Genomic DNA, 21,419 nt, shown 5'->3' on the forward strand with positions numbered 1-21,419 from the left:
ATGAAGTGAGCACTATGCTTCTCCTTGTTCTTTAGATGAGGAAACTAAGCTTTGAAGAGGTTAAGCAACTTACTGTAAAGCTCACACTGGGAGGAAATAAATAAAATGGAGTGAGTGCCTGTCATCTGACTCCAGGATCCAGATATAAGATATGATCGAGGTATTAAATAACAAGGAAGTAGAGACAGCTGACTTTATGGTGAGAAAGTTTCTCCATAACTGGAATTAAGTAACAAACGACAGACCCTCAAGCTTCTAAATTGAGACTATCATCCTCAACTGGTTGATATATCAACGATCACCAAACATTATGGAAGGAATGTATGTAATTCTATAGTTAGTTCAAGAGTAACAGTAAAAATTAGAATAAGAACTAAAAATACCAGCAACGTGTACACTGAAAAAAGTTTAAGCCTTTAGCTCCAGAGGAACAACAGTAGCATAACCTTAGCAAATCACTGAATTTTGCAGGGCATGGGTTCAATTAAGAGGCTTAAACTAGAAAATTTATGAAATTCACTTCTATTCTAAAAGTGAAGACTATTATACTTTATGTTTTTATTATTTTTAAAATTTTTAAATTTTATTGAAATCCAAGTTAGTTAACATATAGTGTAATGATTTCAGGAATAGAATGTGGTGATTCATCACTTACATATAACACCCAATGTTCATCCCAACAAGTGCCCTCCTTAATGCCCATCACCCATTTAGTCCATCCCCCCACTCAATACCTCCTTCAGCAACCCTCTTCTCTCTATTTAAGAGTCTCTTATGGTTTGCCTCCCTCTCTCTTTTCATCTTATTTTTCCTTCCTTCCTCTATGTTCATTTGTTTTGTTTCTTACATTCCACATACGAATGAAATCATATATTTATCTTTCTCTGACTGACTTATTTCACTTAGCCTAATACACCCTAGTTCCATCCACATTGCAAATGACAAGATTTCATTCATTCTTTTTGATGGCTGAGTAATATTCCATTGTGTGTGTGTACATGTGTGTATGTGTATGTGTGTATACCACATCTTCTTTATCCATTCATCAGTCAATGGACATTTGGGCTCTTTCCATAATTTGGCTATTGTTGATAATGTTACTATAAATATTGGGGTGCATGTGTCCCTTCGAATCTGTATAAAAGCAACTGCCTTGTACACACCTGCCATGTATGATCGTTTTCTAATCACCTAATTATGAAGGATGAATGGACTTTACAAGGTGGATACAAGGTTTGTAAAAATAACATTTTCAAAGTTAATGGGAAAAAAAAACACGAAGTTTTGTCAGACTTCATCCATGCAATACAGAATGGTGGTAATGGGTAGAGGAGAAGAGAGGGGAGGGAAAACAAAGTGAAGCAAGGACACGACTGGTTGGCTATTTAAGATAGTAAAGGATAATATCAATCAAAATGTGAATAAGGGGAGTTTTTAAATGTTTTTTTAAGCACTGTTGACTAAAATTAAAACAGTGACATAAACACTAAGACTCCTCCTGGAACTAACAGGTAGTAATCTAATAGCTAAGTTATCATTGTCTTACGGAATGACCCCATTAATCATGGACAAATAAAATAAGACCTGTTCTAAGAAAATTAATATGAAGGAAACTGCCTTTAATATTACACAAAGCAACACTGTCACTATACTGATAGGAAATGATGAAATGATGGGAAACTGGAAGGAAGAAACACAAACAGAGGAGTCCTGTTTTCCTTCATAAAACTTAATGTTATTTGATGTTATAAAAAAGGAGATTTGGTTTCCCCAAATATTGGTGGACAGTTTCAATATTACAAAAAAAATGAAATTGACTCCTTCAACATAATGGGGAAAAAATAAAGACTATTAGCTCTATAAAAATCTTATTGTACATCCATTTCACTAAAAGGCCCAACTATCAATTAATAATCATTTCCTAGAGATAAAAAAGTAATCTGTTCAACTACATGGCATTCTGAAAAATGTCAAACTATGTATATGTCAAGTATTTTTCCAGAAAACAAAACTATGGAGACAGGAAAAAAGATCAGTGGTTGCCAGTCATCAAGGGTTGGGGGATAAAGAGGTAAAGCACAGAGGATTTTAAGGTAGTGCAAGTGCCTTAAAATAGGATATTTTATGCAATATGCTGTTGGACAGCATACTGATGAACTCATATCATTATACATGTGTCCAAACCCAAAGAATGCACAACACCAAGAGTGAATCCTAATGGGAGCTACAGACTTTGGGTGATTATGATGTGTCAATGTAGGTTCATCAGTTGTTACACACATACCACTCTGGTTGTGGATGTTGATAACAGGAGAAGGTATATATGTGGGGGGCGGGGGGAGGGAACAGATGGGGAAATCTCTATACCTTCCCTTCATTTCATTGTGAACCTAAAACTGCTCTAAAATAATAAAGGCAAAAAAAAAAAAATCTGGGAAAATAAATTTAATCATCATTTTCTATGTTATTGCCTGTCATAAAGGTGACTCAGGAGAAAATGAACAGATGCATATGAATGCTAAATGCCCGTGCGCGCGCGCACGCGCGCGCACACACACACACACACACACACACACACACACACACCTTCTATTTGACTCTAAAAGATAAAACTCTCAGGTGAGCCTGGGTGGTTCAGTCAGTTAGGCATCTGACTCTTAATTTCGGCTCAGGTCATGATCTCACAGTTGGTAAGCTGGAGCCCAGGGCAGGTCTCTGCACTGACAGTGCGGATGCAGAGTCTAGCCTATATGATATTCTCTCTCCTTCTCTCTCTGCCCCTCCCCCTGCAAGTGTGTGCTCTCTCAAAAATAAACATTTAAAAAATTATTATAAAGGATAAAACTTTCATACTATTAAAATAATATGTGACTTGTAGAATTTCATTCCTCATCTTTTTTACTGGAGAACTTAATGAATTTGTGTAATTCTTGTGTAATTATAATAACTGGGTAGCAGCCATGTAGCTTTTGTAGTAAAAAAGAAGAGATAACACCAAAATAAAATAGAACTTAAAGTCATAAGATTTGGATCTTACTACCTTGACTGGATAGGTCATTTGCTTCTCTGAATCTTTGCCTCATCTAGAAAGTAAGAATGGTCTTAGAAACCCAGGACACTAGCCATGGAAGGATTAACTCAGATAATATTTGAAAGAGCTTCTCTCCTTCAATAAACTTGATTAAAAACCTGAGCCTGATCTGGCCCTAACCTTTAGTTCAGAATCTAGTCATGGAACAAATATTCAAGGTAAGGATAATATCATAATTGAAAAAAGACATTTATATATAGTAAATAATGGGGGTGCCAGGGTGGCTCAGTCACCTGAGCATCCGACTTCGCCTCAGGTCATGATCTCACAGTTTGTGGGTTCAAGTCCTGTGTCAGGCTTTGGGCTGACAGCTCAGAACCCACTTGGGATTCTCTCTCTCCCTCTCTCTTTGCCTTTCCTCCACTTGCACTCTGGTCTCTCTCTTTCAAAAATAAATAAACATTTAAAAATGCACATAGTAAACAATGAGAACCCCAAATCTCCACTAGATGAGAGGCTACAAAGAGCAACAGACTATAATATACTACACAATTGTTTGTCATGATTCCAGTTCCTGTAGAGTGAACCTTGTCAAACAAAATGGATAGGGCATTTGTCAGGACCAATTTCCTTTACCTTTTCTAACAAGAATTTTTAAAACTAGGCAATTCCAAGTTAAAAGGAGTCATAGTAAGTTTTTAGTGTTGGTTGGCCAAATATGGTTCTTTATTTCTTCATTTAAGCACTGTAATTTTTTATATATTGGTGAGCTAAATCTTAAACTATGTTGTTAACTATTATTTGTTGTACAATTGTTTCCAACCAATTACATGATGAAGCCATGAGGTAAAGAATGGAAAGGAGAGCAAAGGGCCCAACTTTATATTGAGGTGGGACTGGCTAATAGATTAGGGAATTTAGCGATTAATTCTTTGATTCTAGCATTTCCTGAGGTGACTGCCACAATTTTTATGTTATTTTATGAAAAAGTGATTTTATAGTCAGTTAAATTTAGATTCAAATCCAGGATTTTTCAACATGAAGCCAACATGCTTTCCACTATCCCACAGGAGCTGCAATCTATTTGTAGATTCCTTTATTCAAGAGGCATTCACTAAGTTCTTTCTCTATGCCAGGCAGTTCTTTGAATAGTAAACAAATAAGTTATCAGATATGAGCACAGCTCTAAGGGAACAGAGAATCTACAGATGGCTGAAGAAGTAGGAGTATTTGGAAGCACGCAGTGTTGAGAGCAGTATAAGATAGAGCATGCCAACCTATCTTGAAGGGTAGGGGATGGTCAGGTAATATATCACAGAGAAAGTTACATTTCACTGGAAAGCAAACGAAGCCCAATAAGGGAGCCCGGGATGTCAAATGGGAAAAGAACTGGTAGTTGATGAGTTCCATGAAATAAGGGGCAGTCACTTTGCACAAAGCAAGGGGAAACCACTACAATAACTGGGTAAGCCTCACCATCTCTTTAAGCCTTCTTTGGGAAAGAATACATATATTTTCCACTGTATTGTTTTTTAAAACTTCTAAAAGCCCTGTATGCCAATAGCAAATTTCATGGAATTCCTTTTTCAAGATGATTAGGCCTGAAGTGATAAAACTCTTCTTTTTCAGAAGAATCTGAGTTTTCTCTGAGCAGCACTACTATAAGCAACAAAACAAAACAACAGAAAGTCTGTTTATATTTAAAGACTAGAAGTCTTCCTGTTGAAGGAACTAGGCTCTGAGGGAGATGTGAACAAGATGTAAGCTATGAAGCTGGATGTTCTGAGCCGCCATCTGTATCCACTCAGTTGTTCTCATTGGAATAAGACACTCCCACGTTTAACTATGAACATTTTGAAACATGAGGAAAATGGAAAAATCGTATAGTAGGCACTATAGCCCTCACTTAGGTTTTCATGTCACCATATTTGCTTTCTCATTTTTTCCTTTTAAAACATACAGTTTTTACACTTTTTGCTGGCCCTTTTGAGAATAAGATGCAGAAACCTGTCACACCTTAATAATTTAGCATAAATCTAATAATAGTTGTTACCTGCATAATCATAATGTTAATATACTTTAAATATTTTATTATATAAGAAGCTTAGTATATAAAAATTAGAAAACACAGAAAATCATGAAGAAAATTCAAACTGTCCATGTGTGCAACAGAAAGAAATAACCACAGCTAATAATTTAGTATTTAACTCTAGTACCTTTATATAGAAATGTTTCATCCTTACAAAAATACATCATTTTGGTTTTGTAACTTATATTGCTTATTTTGTTCATGTTAACAAATAATATAATATGTAATATTTTTTTTATTCCTTACAGAATATTCCAATTTATAGATGTATCATAATTTATTTAACCAATCTCTTCAATGTTGGATATGAAGGCTCTATTTCCATTTATTTTGCTACTATCAACAGCTCTTTAAGGAATGGGACAATATTCTTTTTTTTTAACAAAATTTACTGCCTATAATCTCTTTTTTAGACTTAGAAATCAAGCATACTTTGGGTGTATGCCCAACAAGGAAGATGATAATAATTTAAAAAGCCAAGGACAAGTTTTGATAAAGGTATATTAAATTTTGAAAGGTTATCTTGGAGCCCATATGGTTTAATTTCAAGAAAGAAATTAATGAAACACTAATAGTTCAGAATTCAAAACACCACCAAAAATAATTTTTCCAACCAAGTTCTCCATTAAACATTTATTAAAAAGAAAGGCCAGGTTAATCAGAAACAGAGGGACCTAAACACGTTTTTTCCCATTGAAAATGCATTTTTCCAAAGGTAATACATTAAGAAAATCCCATGATTATTTATGCCAGACAACATGATAGTAAATTAGCTCCTTATCAATAGTCAATCAAGATTATGTTTATAAATTATTAAAGCTTCAGCATATTCAATGATTTAGGATCTTGAAAAACTTGACAGGAAAGGAAAAGCTACTGAACATAAAATTCTCATGATATCCTGTAAGAAGGAAACCTAAGAAAAGGAGAAAATTATACGAAATTATATCAATCACTTGCTTTTTCTGTACAATCAGGACATGGTGCTAAGCCTCTGGCATAATTTTAAGTCCACCTGCCTTCAGTGTGATTCTCTGCTCCTGTCTTTTGCTTCTCTCTTCTTTTCTTTTTGTTGTTCTCTGCTTCTGGTTTGTCCCCAAAACTTCACTTTCCCTAGATTCTTCTAAGCAAGAAGACCTCCTTTCTTTAGGGCACCCATTATTCATAGCATTATGTATACTGTTTGATATGTTCTTGGTTATGGTTTCATTTAATAGTATTTAAGAGGGTACTCTAGGGGCGCCTGGGTGGCTCAGTCAGTTGAGCGTCCAACTTTGGCTCAGGTCATGATCTCACAGCTCGTGAGTTCGAGCCCCGCGTTGGGCTCTGTGCTGACAGCTCAGAGTCTGGAGCCTGCTTCTGCTTCTGTGTCTCCCTCTCTTTCTGCCCCTAACCCACTCGCATTCTGTCTCTGTCTCTGTCAAAAATAAATAAACATTAAAAAAAATTAAAAATAAAAAAAGAGGGTACTCTAAGATAACAAATATTACTTTGATATTCTGTGTTTTAGCTTTAGCCAAATAATTTCCAGAATAAGAAATTATGTTCCACTGATATTCTTTCCTCCACCTATGTATAATAATTGTACTATTGATTCTTTAGCCTATGTAAACTAACATTTCCTCATCCGCAAGACAGTTACTGTGATAGACACTGCACCAGGTGCTGGGAATACACTGATAAAGTCAAATACTATGGTTCTTGAATAGGAATCTTCAGCAATGTAATCTAGCTAAATAGTTTACCACATACGGTCTAGCTACTGAAAACCATTAAGATTCATGTACAATAGTCTGGCTATCAATATTAAGAGTATTTTTTTCAAGTCTTTTCAAGTACTTCTCTACTTGAGAGAGAAAATCCAGACAAGGTTCTTTCAAGAATATTTAATTGTTTAAAGATATTTGCAAATGATATATTCAGTAAGGGACTGATATTCAAAATATAAAGAACTCATACAACTAAGACCCAAAGAATAAATAATCCACTAAAAGAAATGTGCAGAGGATCTGAATAGACACTTTTCCAAAGAAGACATACAGATGGCCAACAACATGACTAGATGCTGAACATCATTAAGCATTAGGGAAATGCAAATCAAAAACACAAAGAGATAATATCTCACATCATTAAGAATGGCTAGTAACAAAAAAAAACTAGAAATAACAAATAGTGGTGAGAATGTGGACAAAGGGGGGCCCTGATACACTGTTGGTGAAAATGTAAATTGAGGAAGCCACTCTGGAAAACCATATGGAGGTTCCTCAAAAAATTAAAAATACAAGTACCATACAATGCAGTAATTCCACTTCCTGGTATTTACCCAAAGAAAACGAAAACACTAACTCAAAAAGATGTATGCCCCTCTACATTTCTTGCAGCTTTATTTATAGGAGCCAAGACATGAAGGCAATGTAAGTATCTATTGGTAGATAAATGGGATAAAGAAAACATAGTATAAATACATTGTGGAATATTACTTAGCCATAAAAAAGAATGACATCTTGCCATTCACAACAACATGGATGGATCTAGAGGGTATTATGCTAAGTGAAGTAAATTAGAAAAAGACAAATACCATATTATTTCACTTATTTGTGGGATCTGAAAAACAAAACAAATGAACAAACAAATAAACAAATACTAACAATAGCAACAAAAAGAGAAACAGGCTTACAAATATAGAGAAGAAACTAGTGGTTGCCAGAGGAGAAAGCAGTGGCGGGGGGGGGGGGTGGTGGGAGGGTGAAATAGGTAAAGAAGATTAAGGGGTACAAACTTTCAGTTATAAAATAAGTCATGGGGATGAAAAGTACAGTATAGGGAATATAGTCAATAATATTGTAATAACTTTGTATGGTGACAGATGGTAACTAGACTTATCCTATACTTACGGTGAGCTTTTTGTGATGTATATAATTATCAAATCACTATGTTATATACATGAAACTAATCTTATATGTCAACTATACTTCATTTAAAAATATAAAAAAGAATATTTAGTTGTTTATACAGCCTTCACTAGGGCATAACCCTCCTCCATGGGAGAAATTGCACAAAAAGTCATAAGAAATGAAGACAACTCTTTAGGAAGCAATCCATGACATAATGGATATTATGGTTGCCTCACCTTTTTTCAATAAAATCCTACAGCATTCAAACAATATTCCAAGGACCTTTTAAATTTAAAAAGGCCACATCTGAAGTCAGTTATAGGAAGGAATTTTAAGAGGAGGCCCTGAGCCTTCTATAAAATGTAAAACTGCTATTCCCTATCCCATCCATTAGAATAGAATATAAAGTAAATCACAATTACATCACAACCAAACATTAGCTAAAGTATTTCTATTTCAGATATTTAACTTAGTTTGGGAAAGTAAACTTATTAAAAAATTTTTTTTTAATATTTATTTATTTTTGACAGAGAGAGAGACAGATCATGAGCAGGGGAGGGGCAGAGAGAGAGGGAGACACAGAATCCGAAGCAGGCTCCAGGCTCTAAGCTGTCAGCACAGAGCCCAACGCAGGGCTCGAACTCACAGGCTGCAAGATCATGACCTGAGCCGGAGTCGGATGCTCAACCAACTGAGCCACCCAGGTGCCCCGGGAAAGTAAACTTATTTAAAATTTTCCGAGAGTAAGGAACTGGATTCTATAAAATTTTAAAGCAGAGAAAACAGCTAAGATTAGTTATTAATCGGGGATATAATATTACAATATTCCTTGTCTTAAAAGAATTGTATTTCTTTAAGTTGTTTTTATTACCAATTATAATCTACATACCTGTGTGGCTACGGATATGAACTCTCAGTGTACCACTGCTGGCAAATTTCTGGCCACAATATGGGCAGATTTTCTCCTTTTCTCCAGTATGGGTCTAAAGTGAAAGGAATAAAAAGAGTCAAGGATAAATATAAAGAATTAGGTAAAAATGATGAAATGCCTCTGACAATGGTAAATCCTTTTTTTCCAGGATTATGTTTCATTAAAATGATTTAATATCACAATGAGATTTTAAACAATTTATCACGGGTGTTCCCACTGCTTCAAAAAAAAAAAAAAAACCCACCAAACTTTAGAACCATGCATTAGTGCTAATTTGAAAATAATTCTACAGTTTACTTTTTAAGCCTTCATGGAGCCCCCAAGTAAAAATGATTAAGTTATACAAAACCAGTATATGCTGGTAAAGCCACATAATCAAAATGGGGTTACGGCTGCCCTTGACTGCTGCCAAGAAATACTTCCTTAGACGCATTTTTCACATTCTTTGTGTGTATTTAGCTCTTGAGGACAAAATTAATCTCAATAAAGTAATCTGTTACTTGCATTATGCTTGTCTGACTGGATTCATTTTACTGCAAAGCAAAAAGAAATATAAATCTGGTTTGATCTTTAAATCAGCAGGTGTTAATTGAGCAGTTTGAAAGAACATCCTTGCTCTCAACATACCTTTAATCTTGGCATAAAAACAATCATACAAAGAAAGATGAATATGTATCATCAAAAGTGAATTTTGACAGAATGTTAGAGAGTTCAAAGAAAAGAGTGACCTCTCCAAAAAGAGGCAGATGGAGCTTTTACAACTTGTCTCACAATCTCATCAGGATACCAGCTATTCTACCAACATCAAAAAGATTGTTCCAATAATTGAGGGGTCAGAGCTATTTTCAAGTCCCATTATTTTTTAAACTTAGGAGAAGGGACAAAGAAGGGAGAAGGAGGAAATTACTTCGGATATCTGCACATTCTCAATGAAACTATTTTTTTTTAATTTCAATGGTGACCTACAAATCAATAAAAGCAGACAGTGGATCACCTGGGTTACCACCATAAAACAGAGTTTCCAGGACTTGTGTTTGTATTAGTTTTTGTGCAAATTACTGGCACGTATTATTATTATTTGAATTGCCATGGGCTAATATAAAAAGAATAGGAAAGGTTTTTGAAAAATGGGGGCATCTTTGGGGTTCCTGAGTAGCTCAGTTGGTTAAATGTCCAACTTAGGCTCAGGTCATGATCTCACAGCTCATGAATTCAAGCCCCATATCGGGCTCTGTGCTGACAGCTCAGAGCCTAGAGCCTGCTTCGGATTCTGTGTTTCTGTCTCTCTCTGTCCCTCCCCTGCTCACACTCTTTTTCTCTCTCTTTCAAAAATAAACAAACATTAAAATTTTTTTTAAAAAAATGGGGGTGTCTGAGTGGCTCAGTCGGTTAAGGTGTCTGACGTCGGCTCAGGTCATGATCTCCCAGTTCATGGGTTCAAGCCCCACAGCAGGCTCTGTGCTGATACCTCAGAGCCTGGAGCCTGCTTCAGATTCTGTGCTTCTCTCTCTCTCTCTCTCTCTCTCTCTCTCTCTCTCTGTTCCTTCCCCAGTTGTGCTCTATCCCTCTGACAAAAATAAATAAACATTAAAAATATATTTTTTAATGATGTGTTACCAGAAGGGACACACTGCCTGGGATAGAAAAAGGGGTAGGGCAGTTACCTCATCACCTGATAATCTCAAAAGAGCACCAATGTAGCAAAACATTCTCATCTTCCATATTTAATTAATTGCTCACTTTAATATATTTAGTTTCATAGCCTTATTGATATGTAATTTGAAATTTTTCATATTTGAATTATAATCTATATTTGTATATCAACTATTGTATATATAATTTTTTAAAGAGCTATAAACTAAATACCTTAGTCAACATCAGTGTCTTTTTAAATATTTTTCCACCGAAAATTATTTATATTATAATCAAGATTGAGAAATACAGTCTAACCAACTGCCATACTAGCCAATGACACCAGCTACCACAGACATCTCCTTGATTCTGCACTTGGCAGGCACTTAACTTTCCATTTTCACTACAACTTCTTACACAAAACAGTTATACATTCTTCGGAGTAAGAGCTGTTACTCCCATGGTTCACATTATGGCTCATTTTAAAGGAAATGGTATAACATTTTAACATATAGCAGACCTATATTCTTCTCGTTCCCTGACAGAGGAGCAAAATACAACAATTTTTTCTTGATTAGTGTAAGGTTGTTTAGATATTGTATACATCTATTATTACAACATTGGATTATTCCAAGCAGGCAACTACCAATTTATGTATAGTATCTTATAAAATCCACAGAACTTCTCTTGCTGCTACATAAATATTTCATTGTTCATTTATATAACCTAAGTTACTTGTCAGTGGTATAAGTTTCAAACTAACCAACATTAAGTCAATATTAATGAAAAGAATTAAAATGTTCCTTTGGTTTAATTCAAAAATATATCTTATTAGGAACAGAATTTTGTTAAATCGTTTAATTTTTTTAAATTTTTTTAAACATTTATTTATTATTGAGAAACAGAGAGAGACAGAGCATGGGCATGGGAGGGGAAGAAAGAGGGGGAGACACAGAATCCAAAGCAGGCTCCAGGCTCTGAGCTGTCAGCACAGAGCCTGATGCGGGGCTCGAACTCATGAACTGTGAGATCATGACCTGAGCCGAAGTTGGACGCTTAACTGACTGAGCCACTCAGGTGCCCCTAATTTTTTTTTAATATTTATTTTTGAGACAGCGAGAGACAGAGCATGAGTGGGGGAAGGGCAAAGAGTGAGGGAGACACAATATCCAAAGCAGGCTCCAGGCTCTGAGCACAGACACTGATGTGGGGCTCAAACTCTCAGACCACGAGATCATGACCTGAGTCGAAGTAAGATGCTTAATCGACTGAGCCACCCACGTGCCAGTGGTTAGCTGGTTTTAAAAGACATTTAAGGTACAATACTAAAATATGTTAAATACAGATAAAAAGGCATGGAAACAGGTCACTATGTGAACAATACTGGATGAATGTACGAGACAAAAATGAACAATGCTCTGCAAAATGTACTGTATGACAATCTGTGATCACAAACTAGATCTCTCTTGAAAACTATTTTTTCCCACATTTATTAAAACACAATACAAATTTATTAAATTTATGCACAAAAGTAATTCAAGCAAAGATAGTTAAAAGATTATCTTATTCAGAAATTCAAAAAAGAGGACAATATCATTATTACTGAATATTAAAGAAACAGGAAAAGAAAGTTCCTCAAGTAAGTCCTTTTGAAACAGCTATATTGAGGATAGGTACCAAAATAAAAGTCACACTGAAGCATGAGTCACTTCCTCACATTCACTCAGAGTACACGCTAAATAGCAGAACCTATTACACTTCAGACTCACTTCTAATGTCAACATTAAAAACTGTAACTGTGTTTGGTACACTATGAATATTGCTATTTTTGAAAATATACTTAAAGTATACTTATAAAACAAATAAAAGTAACCTTGTGATTTGCTTAAGGTAATAAGCATCATATAAAAAAGATAACCTCCAAATCACCATAAGAACATCATTTTATTTGAGTTAAATAAATTCTTATCAAGTCCCTCTTCTGTACCAGGAACTTCCCTAGATCCCAGAGATGCAAGAAGAAAAAGAACCATTCCAGTCCTGGAAGAGCTCAGTCTAATAACTTGTAAATAAATATCTGAATTAGCTTTGAAAAATAAAATTATGGCACTACTCATTTAAAAAAAACCCTATATTCATCCAAAAATGTACAAAAATTGACAAGTTCCCACTCATCGAGTATTTTGTATGACCCATGTATCACCATAACTCAGGGCAGTGCAGAATCCATACCTAAATCTAGGTTCACCTTCATACAAATTTATATAACTCCTCTGAAAAAGTAAATAGAACAGACAGTTTCTGAAGAGCTCATATAAATCATGCATCCCTTATGTGTCATTTTGAGTCATATATTGATTAATTAATATTAAATTGATTATCACATGATAATGAGCATACATGCCCATATAGCTGAAATATGTAATCCATTCAACTCAGGGAAGGCTTCTACTTACTTTCTTGTGACTTCTAAGCACTGAGGGTGTAACAAATGCCTTATTACATAGCTCACATCTGTATTTCTTGTGTCTTTCATGGACCACCTGGACATGAACATTTAAAGTATCCTTCCTTTTAAAGGTAGCATCACAGTGATGGCATTTGAAAGTCCTCTCACCTTAGAAACGAAACAGTCAAATAAGAGAAACATCAGATGAGCAGGGTGTCGTTAACTGCCCCTCAGAGGTACCAGATTTAGTGTTGTTTTCTTCAAAAACTTAGCTGTATTACTAACAATTTATCATAACCAGAAAAGGTAGTTTTTTATGAAATACTTTGATTCCATATATGCTAATCCACTGTGTGACCAGTGGGAAGTCCTTTAACTTTCTTAGGTTCTCAGTCTATTTAATCGGAAAATGTGGAGACTGAAATAGTGAATTTTCTAAAGGTATCATGAACTTTCTTTAAAGGTAGGTATTTCTAGAGCAGGGGCTCAGGTTTGAGGCAAGTAGATTCTTGTGGTGACAAAAGGCTTCTGTCAAGCTAAAGAGATAAGGTGCCTTTGTCCCTCACTCCCACCACAACCTTTGTGGCCTTTTTAGGGGACAGGGCACAGGTCAAACAGGGTCATGGGTAGCAAGCTGGGGCGGGACGCCCCTGAGGGCACACAGAAATGGGTCAGAGCCAGCCCCCTTCTAGGACAGGAGAGGGCTACAACACCCCTTCCTTTCTCAGCACTGTCCCAGGAACCTTAACATGGGTCCCTGGTCTGCTGTGAAACACCTGGGAAAGGTTTCAACTCCCAGGTTCTCAGACAGTTTGGGGGGCTGCCTCTCAGAGAGCCAGTTGGAATGGAGCAACTCTCCTTTTCTAGAGCCCCTGGGTACCTGTGAGCGTTCTCACCTTCTTCTTATTCTGGAGCCTAGGCCGGCAGGGAAAGCAACTCCAGAAACTACGTTTAGGGGCATATGGTATTTTTTAAACTTTCATATAATGCTCTCTATCCTTGTAGGTCTTCATAACAAACATGTCAAACTCTAGTGGCCTACTTTAAGTACATTTTCAGTGATCTATGTGCACAATTAGAAGACAGTTTTATCTCTCAGAAAGTTACAAAATTTGAATAGCACATAGTTATACAAACAAGACAGACTAGAAGTTGAATATATTTTCCCTTTGTAGAGAACAACTGTATTAGCACAGAGTCACATATTATGTTCAACTATGAGACAAAATATACAGGTAACTTACTACATCGAAATAAGAGATTACCTCAATTTGAACTAAACTCTTATATAAAACTTCCCTCCATTATAACTAGCATAAATTTAGAAATGTGAAGATCCTATTATTTCTTCATACCAAATTTAAGGAAGGAGGGACAAAAAGAAGGAAAAGAGAAAAAAAAGAAAAAGACAAATTATCCTTTTCAAACAGAATTATAGCTCTTTATGTTAAAATCTGATAGTCTTGTTAAAATCTAATGCTTGGTACAGTCACATCCAAACCATGCATGAATTGTGTAGATTCTTAAAGCTCTGTTTATGTTACCTTTGTGCATTTTTGTTGCTGGGTGCTATTATTGTAACCTAGTTTGTCTTTATATATCTTCTATATTAAATTTATTTAAATACTTCATTTATAACCAGTGAGAGTAAAAGAAAATATCAATTGACATAAGATTATAAATAATAGCAAATCAACTCCGGAATAAAAAGAAATTTAAAAAAAAACATGCCAAAAAAACAAAACAAAGCAATCCTCCAAGATTTCTCCTTCAAAGCATTTCTATTAAACTATCACATGAAACAAAATATTGATTCCAGAGTACCTGGGTGGCTCAGTCAGTTAAGCGTCTGACTTGGGCTGAAGTCATGATCTGGTGGTTCGTGAGTATGAGCCACACATTGGCCTTTGTGCTGACAGCTCAGAGCCTGGCACCTGCTTCAGATTCTGTGTCTTCCTCTCTGTCTCTGCCCTTCCTCCTACTTGTGTTCTCTATCTCATCTACTCTCTCAAAAAATAATAAAAAAAATGTTTAATGTAAAATTAAAAAATACATATATTGATTCCTATGCCAAAACCTCATCAAGTTATACCCAGGGAGCTCTTACCTTTCTTCTTTCACATTTTAATTCCAGATTTTTTTGTTATAAACTTACCAGAATTTTAAAAATTCTGATGAGATTTTATCTGATGTTACCAGATTTCTTTGCCTTAAAGAAATAAAGCTATGATTAAAGATAGGATTTTCCCTATCTTAAAACCAAGAAGGTAGCTATCAAGCTGTTTTTTGGTTTTCAGTGCGTTAGAAAATAGCAATAATTTCCAAAATAATAATTACAAGTTATTCTTTACATTTTGAGCCAGAAGGCTGATATAAGTTTCTTTAAAAAAATTTTTTTAATGTTTATCTATTTTTGAGAGAGAGAGAGAGACAGCATGAGCAGGGGAGAGGCAGAGAGAAGGAGACACAGAATCTAAAGCAAGGACCCAGTCTCTGAGCTCTGAGCACAGAGCCCAACATGGGGCTCGAATTCACAAACCGTGAGATCATGACCTGAGCCGAAGTCGGATGCTTAACCAACTGAGCCACCCAGGTGCCCCTGCTGATATAAGTTTCTATGGTGATCTTCATGTTTTGAGTTAAACAGGTTTTAATTTTCATATTGTGCAAGATCACCTTTCATATTTTGTCCCATTTTGCCCACTTCTGGTTTTCTCCATCCTCACTGGTCTTATCTGATATTTAACTTTACCTGCAATAGCCTACTTACACAATTACAAAACTGATTTCCCAGTCTTGGTACAGCATCATAAAGCCTTTGATTAATGTGCTGATCAACATTATATTAAATACAGAATGTGCAAGCACAGTCTACACTTGCCACTTCAATCCCATGTCTCAGGTTTATGAGAACCGATCAGCTGAAATCAGAAGTAATAGATGCCTTATATTAAAAACTCCTTGCTGTTATTGAAAATTTTATTTACCCAAAGAAAAATTTCCTGAGCATAAGGGTAAATTTGACCACAGAAGTGTTTTTTTAATGTTTATTTATTTTTGAAAGAGAGAGAGAGAGAGAGAGAGAGAAGCGAGAGCATGAACAGGGGAAGGGCAGAGAGAGAGGGAGACACAAAATTCAAACCAGGCTCCAGGCTCTGAGCTGTCAGCATAGAGCCCAACATGGAGCTCAAACTCACAAGCCAGGAGATCATGACCTGAGCCGAAGTCAGAGGCTTAACTGACTGAACCACCCAGGCGCCCTCCACATAAGTTTTAATAGTATGAATGAGGTTCCCTTGTCTCAATCCCTACTCTAAATCCATTCACCTCAGGGGCGCCTGGGTGGCTCAGTCAGTGAAGCATCTGACTCTTGAAATCGGCTCAGGTCATGATCTCACATTGTCTGAGATGAAGCCCCATGTCAGGCTCTATGCAGGGAGCCTGCTTGGGATTCTCTCTCTCTCTACCCCTCACCCACTCATATGCAGTCACTCTCTCCATCAAAACAAACAAACAAACAAACAAACAAACAAACATTTAAAAACTAAAACTAAACTAAACTAAACTAAAATCCATTCACTTCACAATGATTGTTTTTCTTAGTCAAATGACAGTGAAATGGAATGAAAATATGCTACATGACAAATTTTATTTTTTAAATGCATGGCTGTCCTTAGTAAGAAAATAAAAAGTGGTGTTAACAAATTCTCCAGAACTGTAACGTAAAATGCAGAATGGCACAAGACCACAACACTCTTTTCTGTAGGAAAAGATGTATTTTATCATAATCATTACCACTCAGTATTTTAAAAAACTTTAATATCTTTGTTATTTTGAATTTTAGATACATCTACTCAATCAGAGAAAATGTCTTCCAAGATACTATCTTATCTCTAATGTTGTCATAACTGATTAATTGTTTTGCTTTCCTCAGACATATTAAAAATTTAATCAGCAGTAGTAACTTTGTTTCAGAAGATGTTCTACTGATTAAACAACTCAAAAGCAATAAATACAAATATTACTTATGCTATGCCATTTTTCTTTAATTTTAGATACAGTAACATAGCAAATGTCTAGTTACTTCAATATCTGAACACAGAACCCACTTTAAAACTCAACTTAGCAGTAACATTTTCTCTGAAATAAAGTGCTGTAATAAAGTGTCCTTCAGCGATGTGAGTATAAAAGGTTTAGTATTCTAAAAATAGCTCTGAGTGGAACTGCCTTACCAGTTTGCATGGTATGCATGTGTATAACTTAACCCCAAGGAAAAGCAGTGCTCCTGCTAAAAGAAGTAAGAAATCAGAGGCAGTGTAGACAGAAGTAGGAAAAGCACGTGACTATTGGAACCCATATGCGACCTCCAGATGCATTTGTCACCGTGTTTCTCTGAGTCTCATTTTTCTCTGCTCCCCAACAATCAACAGGTTACATTAGATTTGTATTTTGGTCCTTTCCAACTTTAAAAGAGTCCGTGAGCTAATAAAATCATGCCAGACATTCGCATGTTTTAAAGGGTCAGACACGTTTCCTTAATCATTATATTTGAAAGGGAACAAGAATGTCTATTTCAGAACAAATTTCAAAGATACCTTGCCGAACATAAGAAACGATTTTATATACAAACTTTATATAGTGGGAAGAAATGACACAAATAAAATGTCTCATAAAATGATTTAATGTGGAAAAATAAAGCAAGGATAAAGGAAGGAGAGCTGAAAGGCAGAATTACCAGCCTTTTAAACTACACATGGGTCCACTTCTGTGATGCCTACATTCTCAAAAGTTGTAAGGGCAAAGTTTGAGAGAATTCATTTTGTTCTCAACTGCTTGTATTTTGACTTACTGTTATGTATGAGAAGGTGTCTCTGCAAAGAAAATGGGGTCCGGAACAAAGCTTTACATTCCTCACACTGGAATGGTCTCTCTTCAGAATGGGTCTGCACATGAAAGAAACTGTGAGTTAGGAGGATCTAGAATCATCTAGTCATGACAATAACTGTGAGCCTATATCCATGGTATGAAAGAAGAAAGGGTAGGTAGACAATATCTTGTTTCTTCTGGTGATGTTCTTTCAACATAAAATTGTAAACACAAATTTGCTACATGCATGGTAAAAAAACAACTGTATTTTTAAATTCTCACATTAATTATCAATTTGATAAATAATAAGGGAAATTGGGGCACCTGGGTGACTCAGTCAGTCAAGGTCTGACTCTTGGTTTTGGCTCAGATCATGACCCAGAGTCATGGGATTGAGTCCTCATTTGGCTGTGCTCTGAGCATGGAGCCTGCTTGGGATTCTCTCTCTTTCTCTCTCTTTCCCTCTCTCTCTCTCTTTTTCTCTCTTTCTCTCTCTCTCTCCCTCCCTCTGTCCCTCTCCCCTTGCTTGCAGGGAAATTTCATCCATCATTTATTTTGTGCCCAGTCTATGCTATGCACTTCATGCTGCTACGGGACAGTCCTACTTTACACACTGGGGATACAGCAGTAAAAACAAAAGATGAAGTCCCTGCTATCATGGAGCTCTTACACTAGCTGGGAGAGGACAATTAACAAGTGATAAAATATGAAATACATATTATAGAGAGAAAGAAAGAAAGAAAGAAAGAAAGAAAGAAAGAAAGAAAGAGGACAGCAAAAGTTTCAAAGAATGGGGTAGCAATTTTGAACAGTGGTCAAAGAAATCACAGCCAAGAAGGCGACTTGAGAGAAGAACTAATGGAAGTGAGGGAGCAAGAGCAAGCCTCCCTCTGAGTGATCTGGGCAGAAAACACCATGGAGGCCAGTGTGGTTGGAGCAGGTGGAAAAGGCATGGAAAGGGAGACGGGGTCAGAAAAAATGGGGAAATAACGGAAAAGAGAAGCAAATCATGTTGGGCCTGGTTGGCCACTGCAGTTTTGTCTTTTACTGAGAGAGAGAAAAAAATCTCAAATGAGTTTTGAGCAGATGAGTGGCATGATTCACCTGACATGTAATAGGATGCTAAGGTGGCTGTGTTGAGAAGGGGATATATAGGAGGACAAGGAAAAGCAGAGAAACCAGAGAAGAAAGAGCCATCAACCAAGCAGGAAATAATTAAGACCGATGTCATGGTGGTAGCCACCAATGTAAAGAGAAGCAGTAGGCTTCTGGATGTATTATAAAAGTTAACAGGTTTTGTGGAGAGACTTGGATTGGAAGCATGAGACACAGAAAAGAAGAATCAAATGTGCCTCCAAGATTGTGACCAAAGCAATGGTAGGATGAATCAGCCATTAACTAATATGTGAGACGGCAAGCCAAGAAACAAGTTTGGGTTAAAGATAAGAGGTTCGGTTTGGGGTAAGTTCAAAGGACTATTAAAAGATGTCTAGTAGATAGTGGAATATTTCAAGTCTGGATTATAGTGTATAAAATTTGGGGATGTCGGGTTATATAGTGTTAATATTTAAAGCCTCATGAATACAAAGAGAGAATAAAAATTAAAAAAAAAAACATCATCTGTAGTATATCAGATTGGCAAAGGTGAAGAAAATGGATATTATTCATTGTTGACTAAAAGGTAAGAACAAGCGCCCTCATGTCTTATAACTGGAAATATCAATTTTCTGAGTGGCAATGTGGCGCTATTTACCAAAACGGCAAATGCACGTACTCTGACTAACCAAACTGCCTTTCCAGAAATATATGACAAATTTTTACATAAACAAAAACTTTTTAAAAAGCCTCCTAAATGGCCACTGACATTTGGTCAACTAATTCTGTGTGGCTATTATATGTTTATTTTGATATGGAAACCCCCCGTAACATATTTTGATTTCAAAAGCACAATGCAAAACATTATACATAGAATATCATACATTGTGAATACACGCACATGTAGAATGGGGGGTAGAAAATGTCCTACAAAATACTGAGGAGGGTTCTCATAGTAGAGAGTGGTATTTGACAGAGTTTTCGTTGTCTTCTTTATACCTTTCTTTGATATTTTAATTTTCTACAAAGAGTAAATAATATTGTTACAAAAAGAAACTCCTTTGTTTTTAGAGCATACATATTGGAACAAAGGGTTGCTTTACTCTTCCAAAAATATGGCATTCCACCCTAAGCAATTCTCTCTCTTTTTCTAAATCTAGGACAAAACAACATGTGTGTGGACAGGATTTAGTGACTTGATTATGAAATAATGGGACAGCATAATGCCTTATACCTATATTAACCAAACCAAAGCCACAACATCTAAATACGGCCTGAAGTCAAGAGCTATTTTAAGCAGTAAGCTGTTAGTGCATAGCCAGGTGAACAAATATTTCTGTCAAAAAGATATCGATACCACCAGCTGAGTTGTTACGGCCATGACTTGTCAAAGTCTCAGCAGAGAACCCATGCATTCAAACTCATTTAAGTAAGGCGGCAGTGAAATGCTTGCCTGTTGTGAATAGACAACCTCTGTCTCCAAGACATAAAATACTTTACAAGTGCTAAATAAAATCAAGCTTCTTAAACGGTGTCTTGTCCTTCAATTTTTCATCTCTAAAGGGTGTCAAACTTTTCACTGACTTATTAATTGTATTATCTTTCAGCTGTAGAATATTCCCCCACTTAAATGCCAAGTCACCGATGACACCAGTATCTGCTGATACAATAAATGAACTAGTCCATGAACTAGTATTACAAAATACACTTTTATGCACCAAGTCTGATTATTGTTACAGATGGAGAAAATACGTTAAGAAAATGCATTGCACTATTTATAGCACCTAATGTCTCAAAAATGCTTCAGGTTTTTAACATAATTTTTATACAATAATCACCAAATTAGCACATTTCTAGCTACTCAAATGAAAAATTAATTTCATGGGAACAGAATAAAATTTTCATCGGGTCCATTCACAATTAAAAATCGTAACTATCACCAATATATATTGCTCTGTAGTAATGGTATTATTGGAAATGGTATTTCTTCTTTGGGTCATGTGCAAAGCAAGAAAATGATCATAAAATTCAGAGGAAATAACTAAAGATAAAATAAATTTGGAGAAAATATTCCTGAGATATATGTGTTGGAACTATTCTTTTTTCTAAAAAAAAAAGGGTTTTGTTATTGAAGTCTCAAGTCTGCATATCATAAGCATATTACTATCCCACTGGGCCATATAATAAACCTAAAGCTGCATAAAATGTGTGTCATCTGGCTGTTTACAAGGTCTGTGGATTAAATTTTTACTGTCAGCTTTATAACTGGATTCCTTAAAGGGCCTCCTCCTCACAAAAATGAATGGAAACTAGAGAGATATCAAAGAAATTGGCTCAGTACAGGAAAAAGTAGCTCATTTCACACAGATAAGTTAAGATTATAAAATTGAGGTTATGTTCTTACAGAAGTATAGCCTTTTGTGGCTAAGCCC

At 35.8% G+C, this 21,419-nt stretch overlaps 1 protein-coding gene across 5 annotated transcripts in view; it reads right to left on the reverse strand.

The window, feature by feature from the left end:
- Positions 1–21,419, reverse strand: part of PRDM5 (PR/SET domain 5) — a 208,299-nt gene that overhangs the window by 62,887 nt on the left and 123,993 nt on the right. For all 5 annotated transcript variants that reach the window (XM_060654272.3, XM_060654274.3, XM_060654271.3 and 2 more), the window contains 3 exons: positions 17,876–17,969; positions 13,034–13,194; positions 8,904–8,997 (listed from right to left, as the gene is read on the reverse strand). In XM_060654272.3, the coding sequence (XP_060510255.1) occupies positions 8,904–8,997; positions 13,034–13,194; positions 17,876–17,969 (349 nt within the window). The remainder of the gene's footprint in view (positions 1–8,903; positions 8,998–13,033; positions 13,195–17,875; positions 17,970–21,419) is intronic.

Source organism: Panthera onca, chromosome B1 (assembly GCF_046562875.1).
Source record: "Panthera onca isolate mPanOnc1 chromosome B1, mPanOnc1 haplotype 2, whole genome shotgun sequence".
Taxonomy (NCBI): Eukaryota; Metazoa; Chordata; class Mammalia; order Carnivora; family Felidae; genus Panthera; species Panthera onca.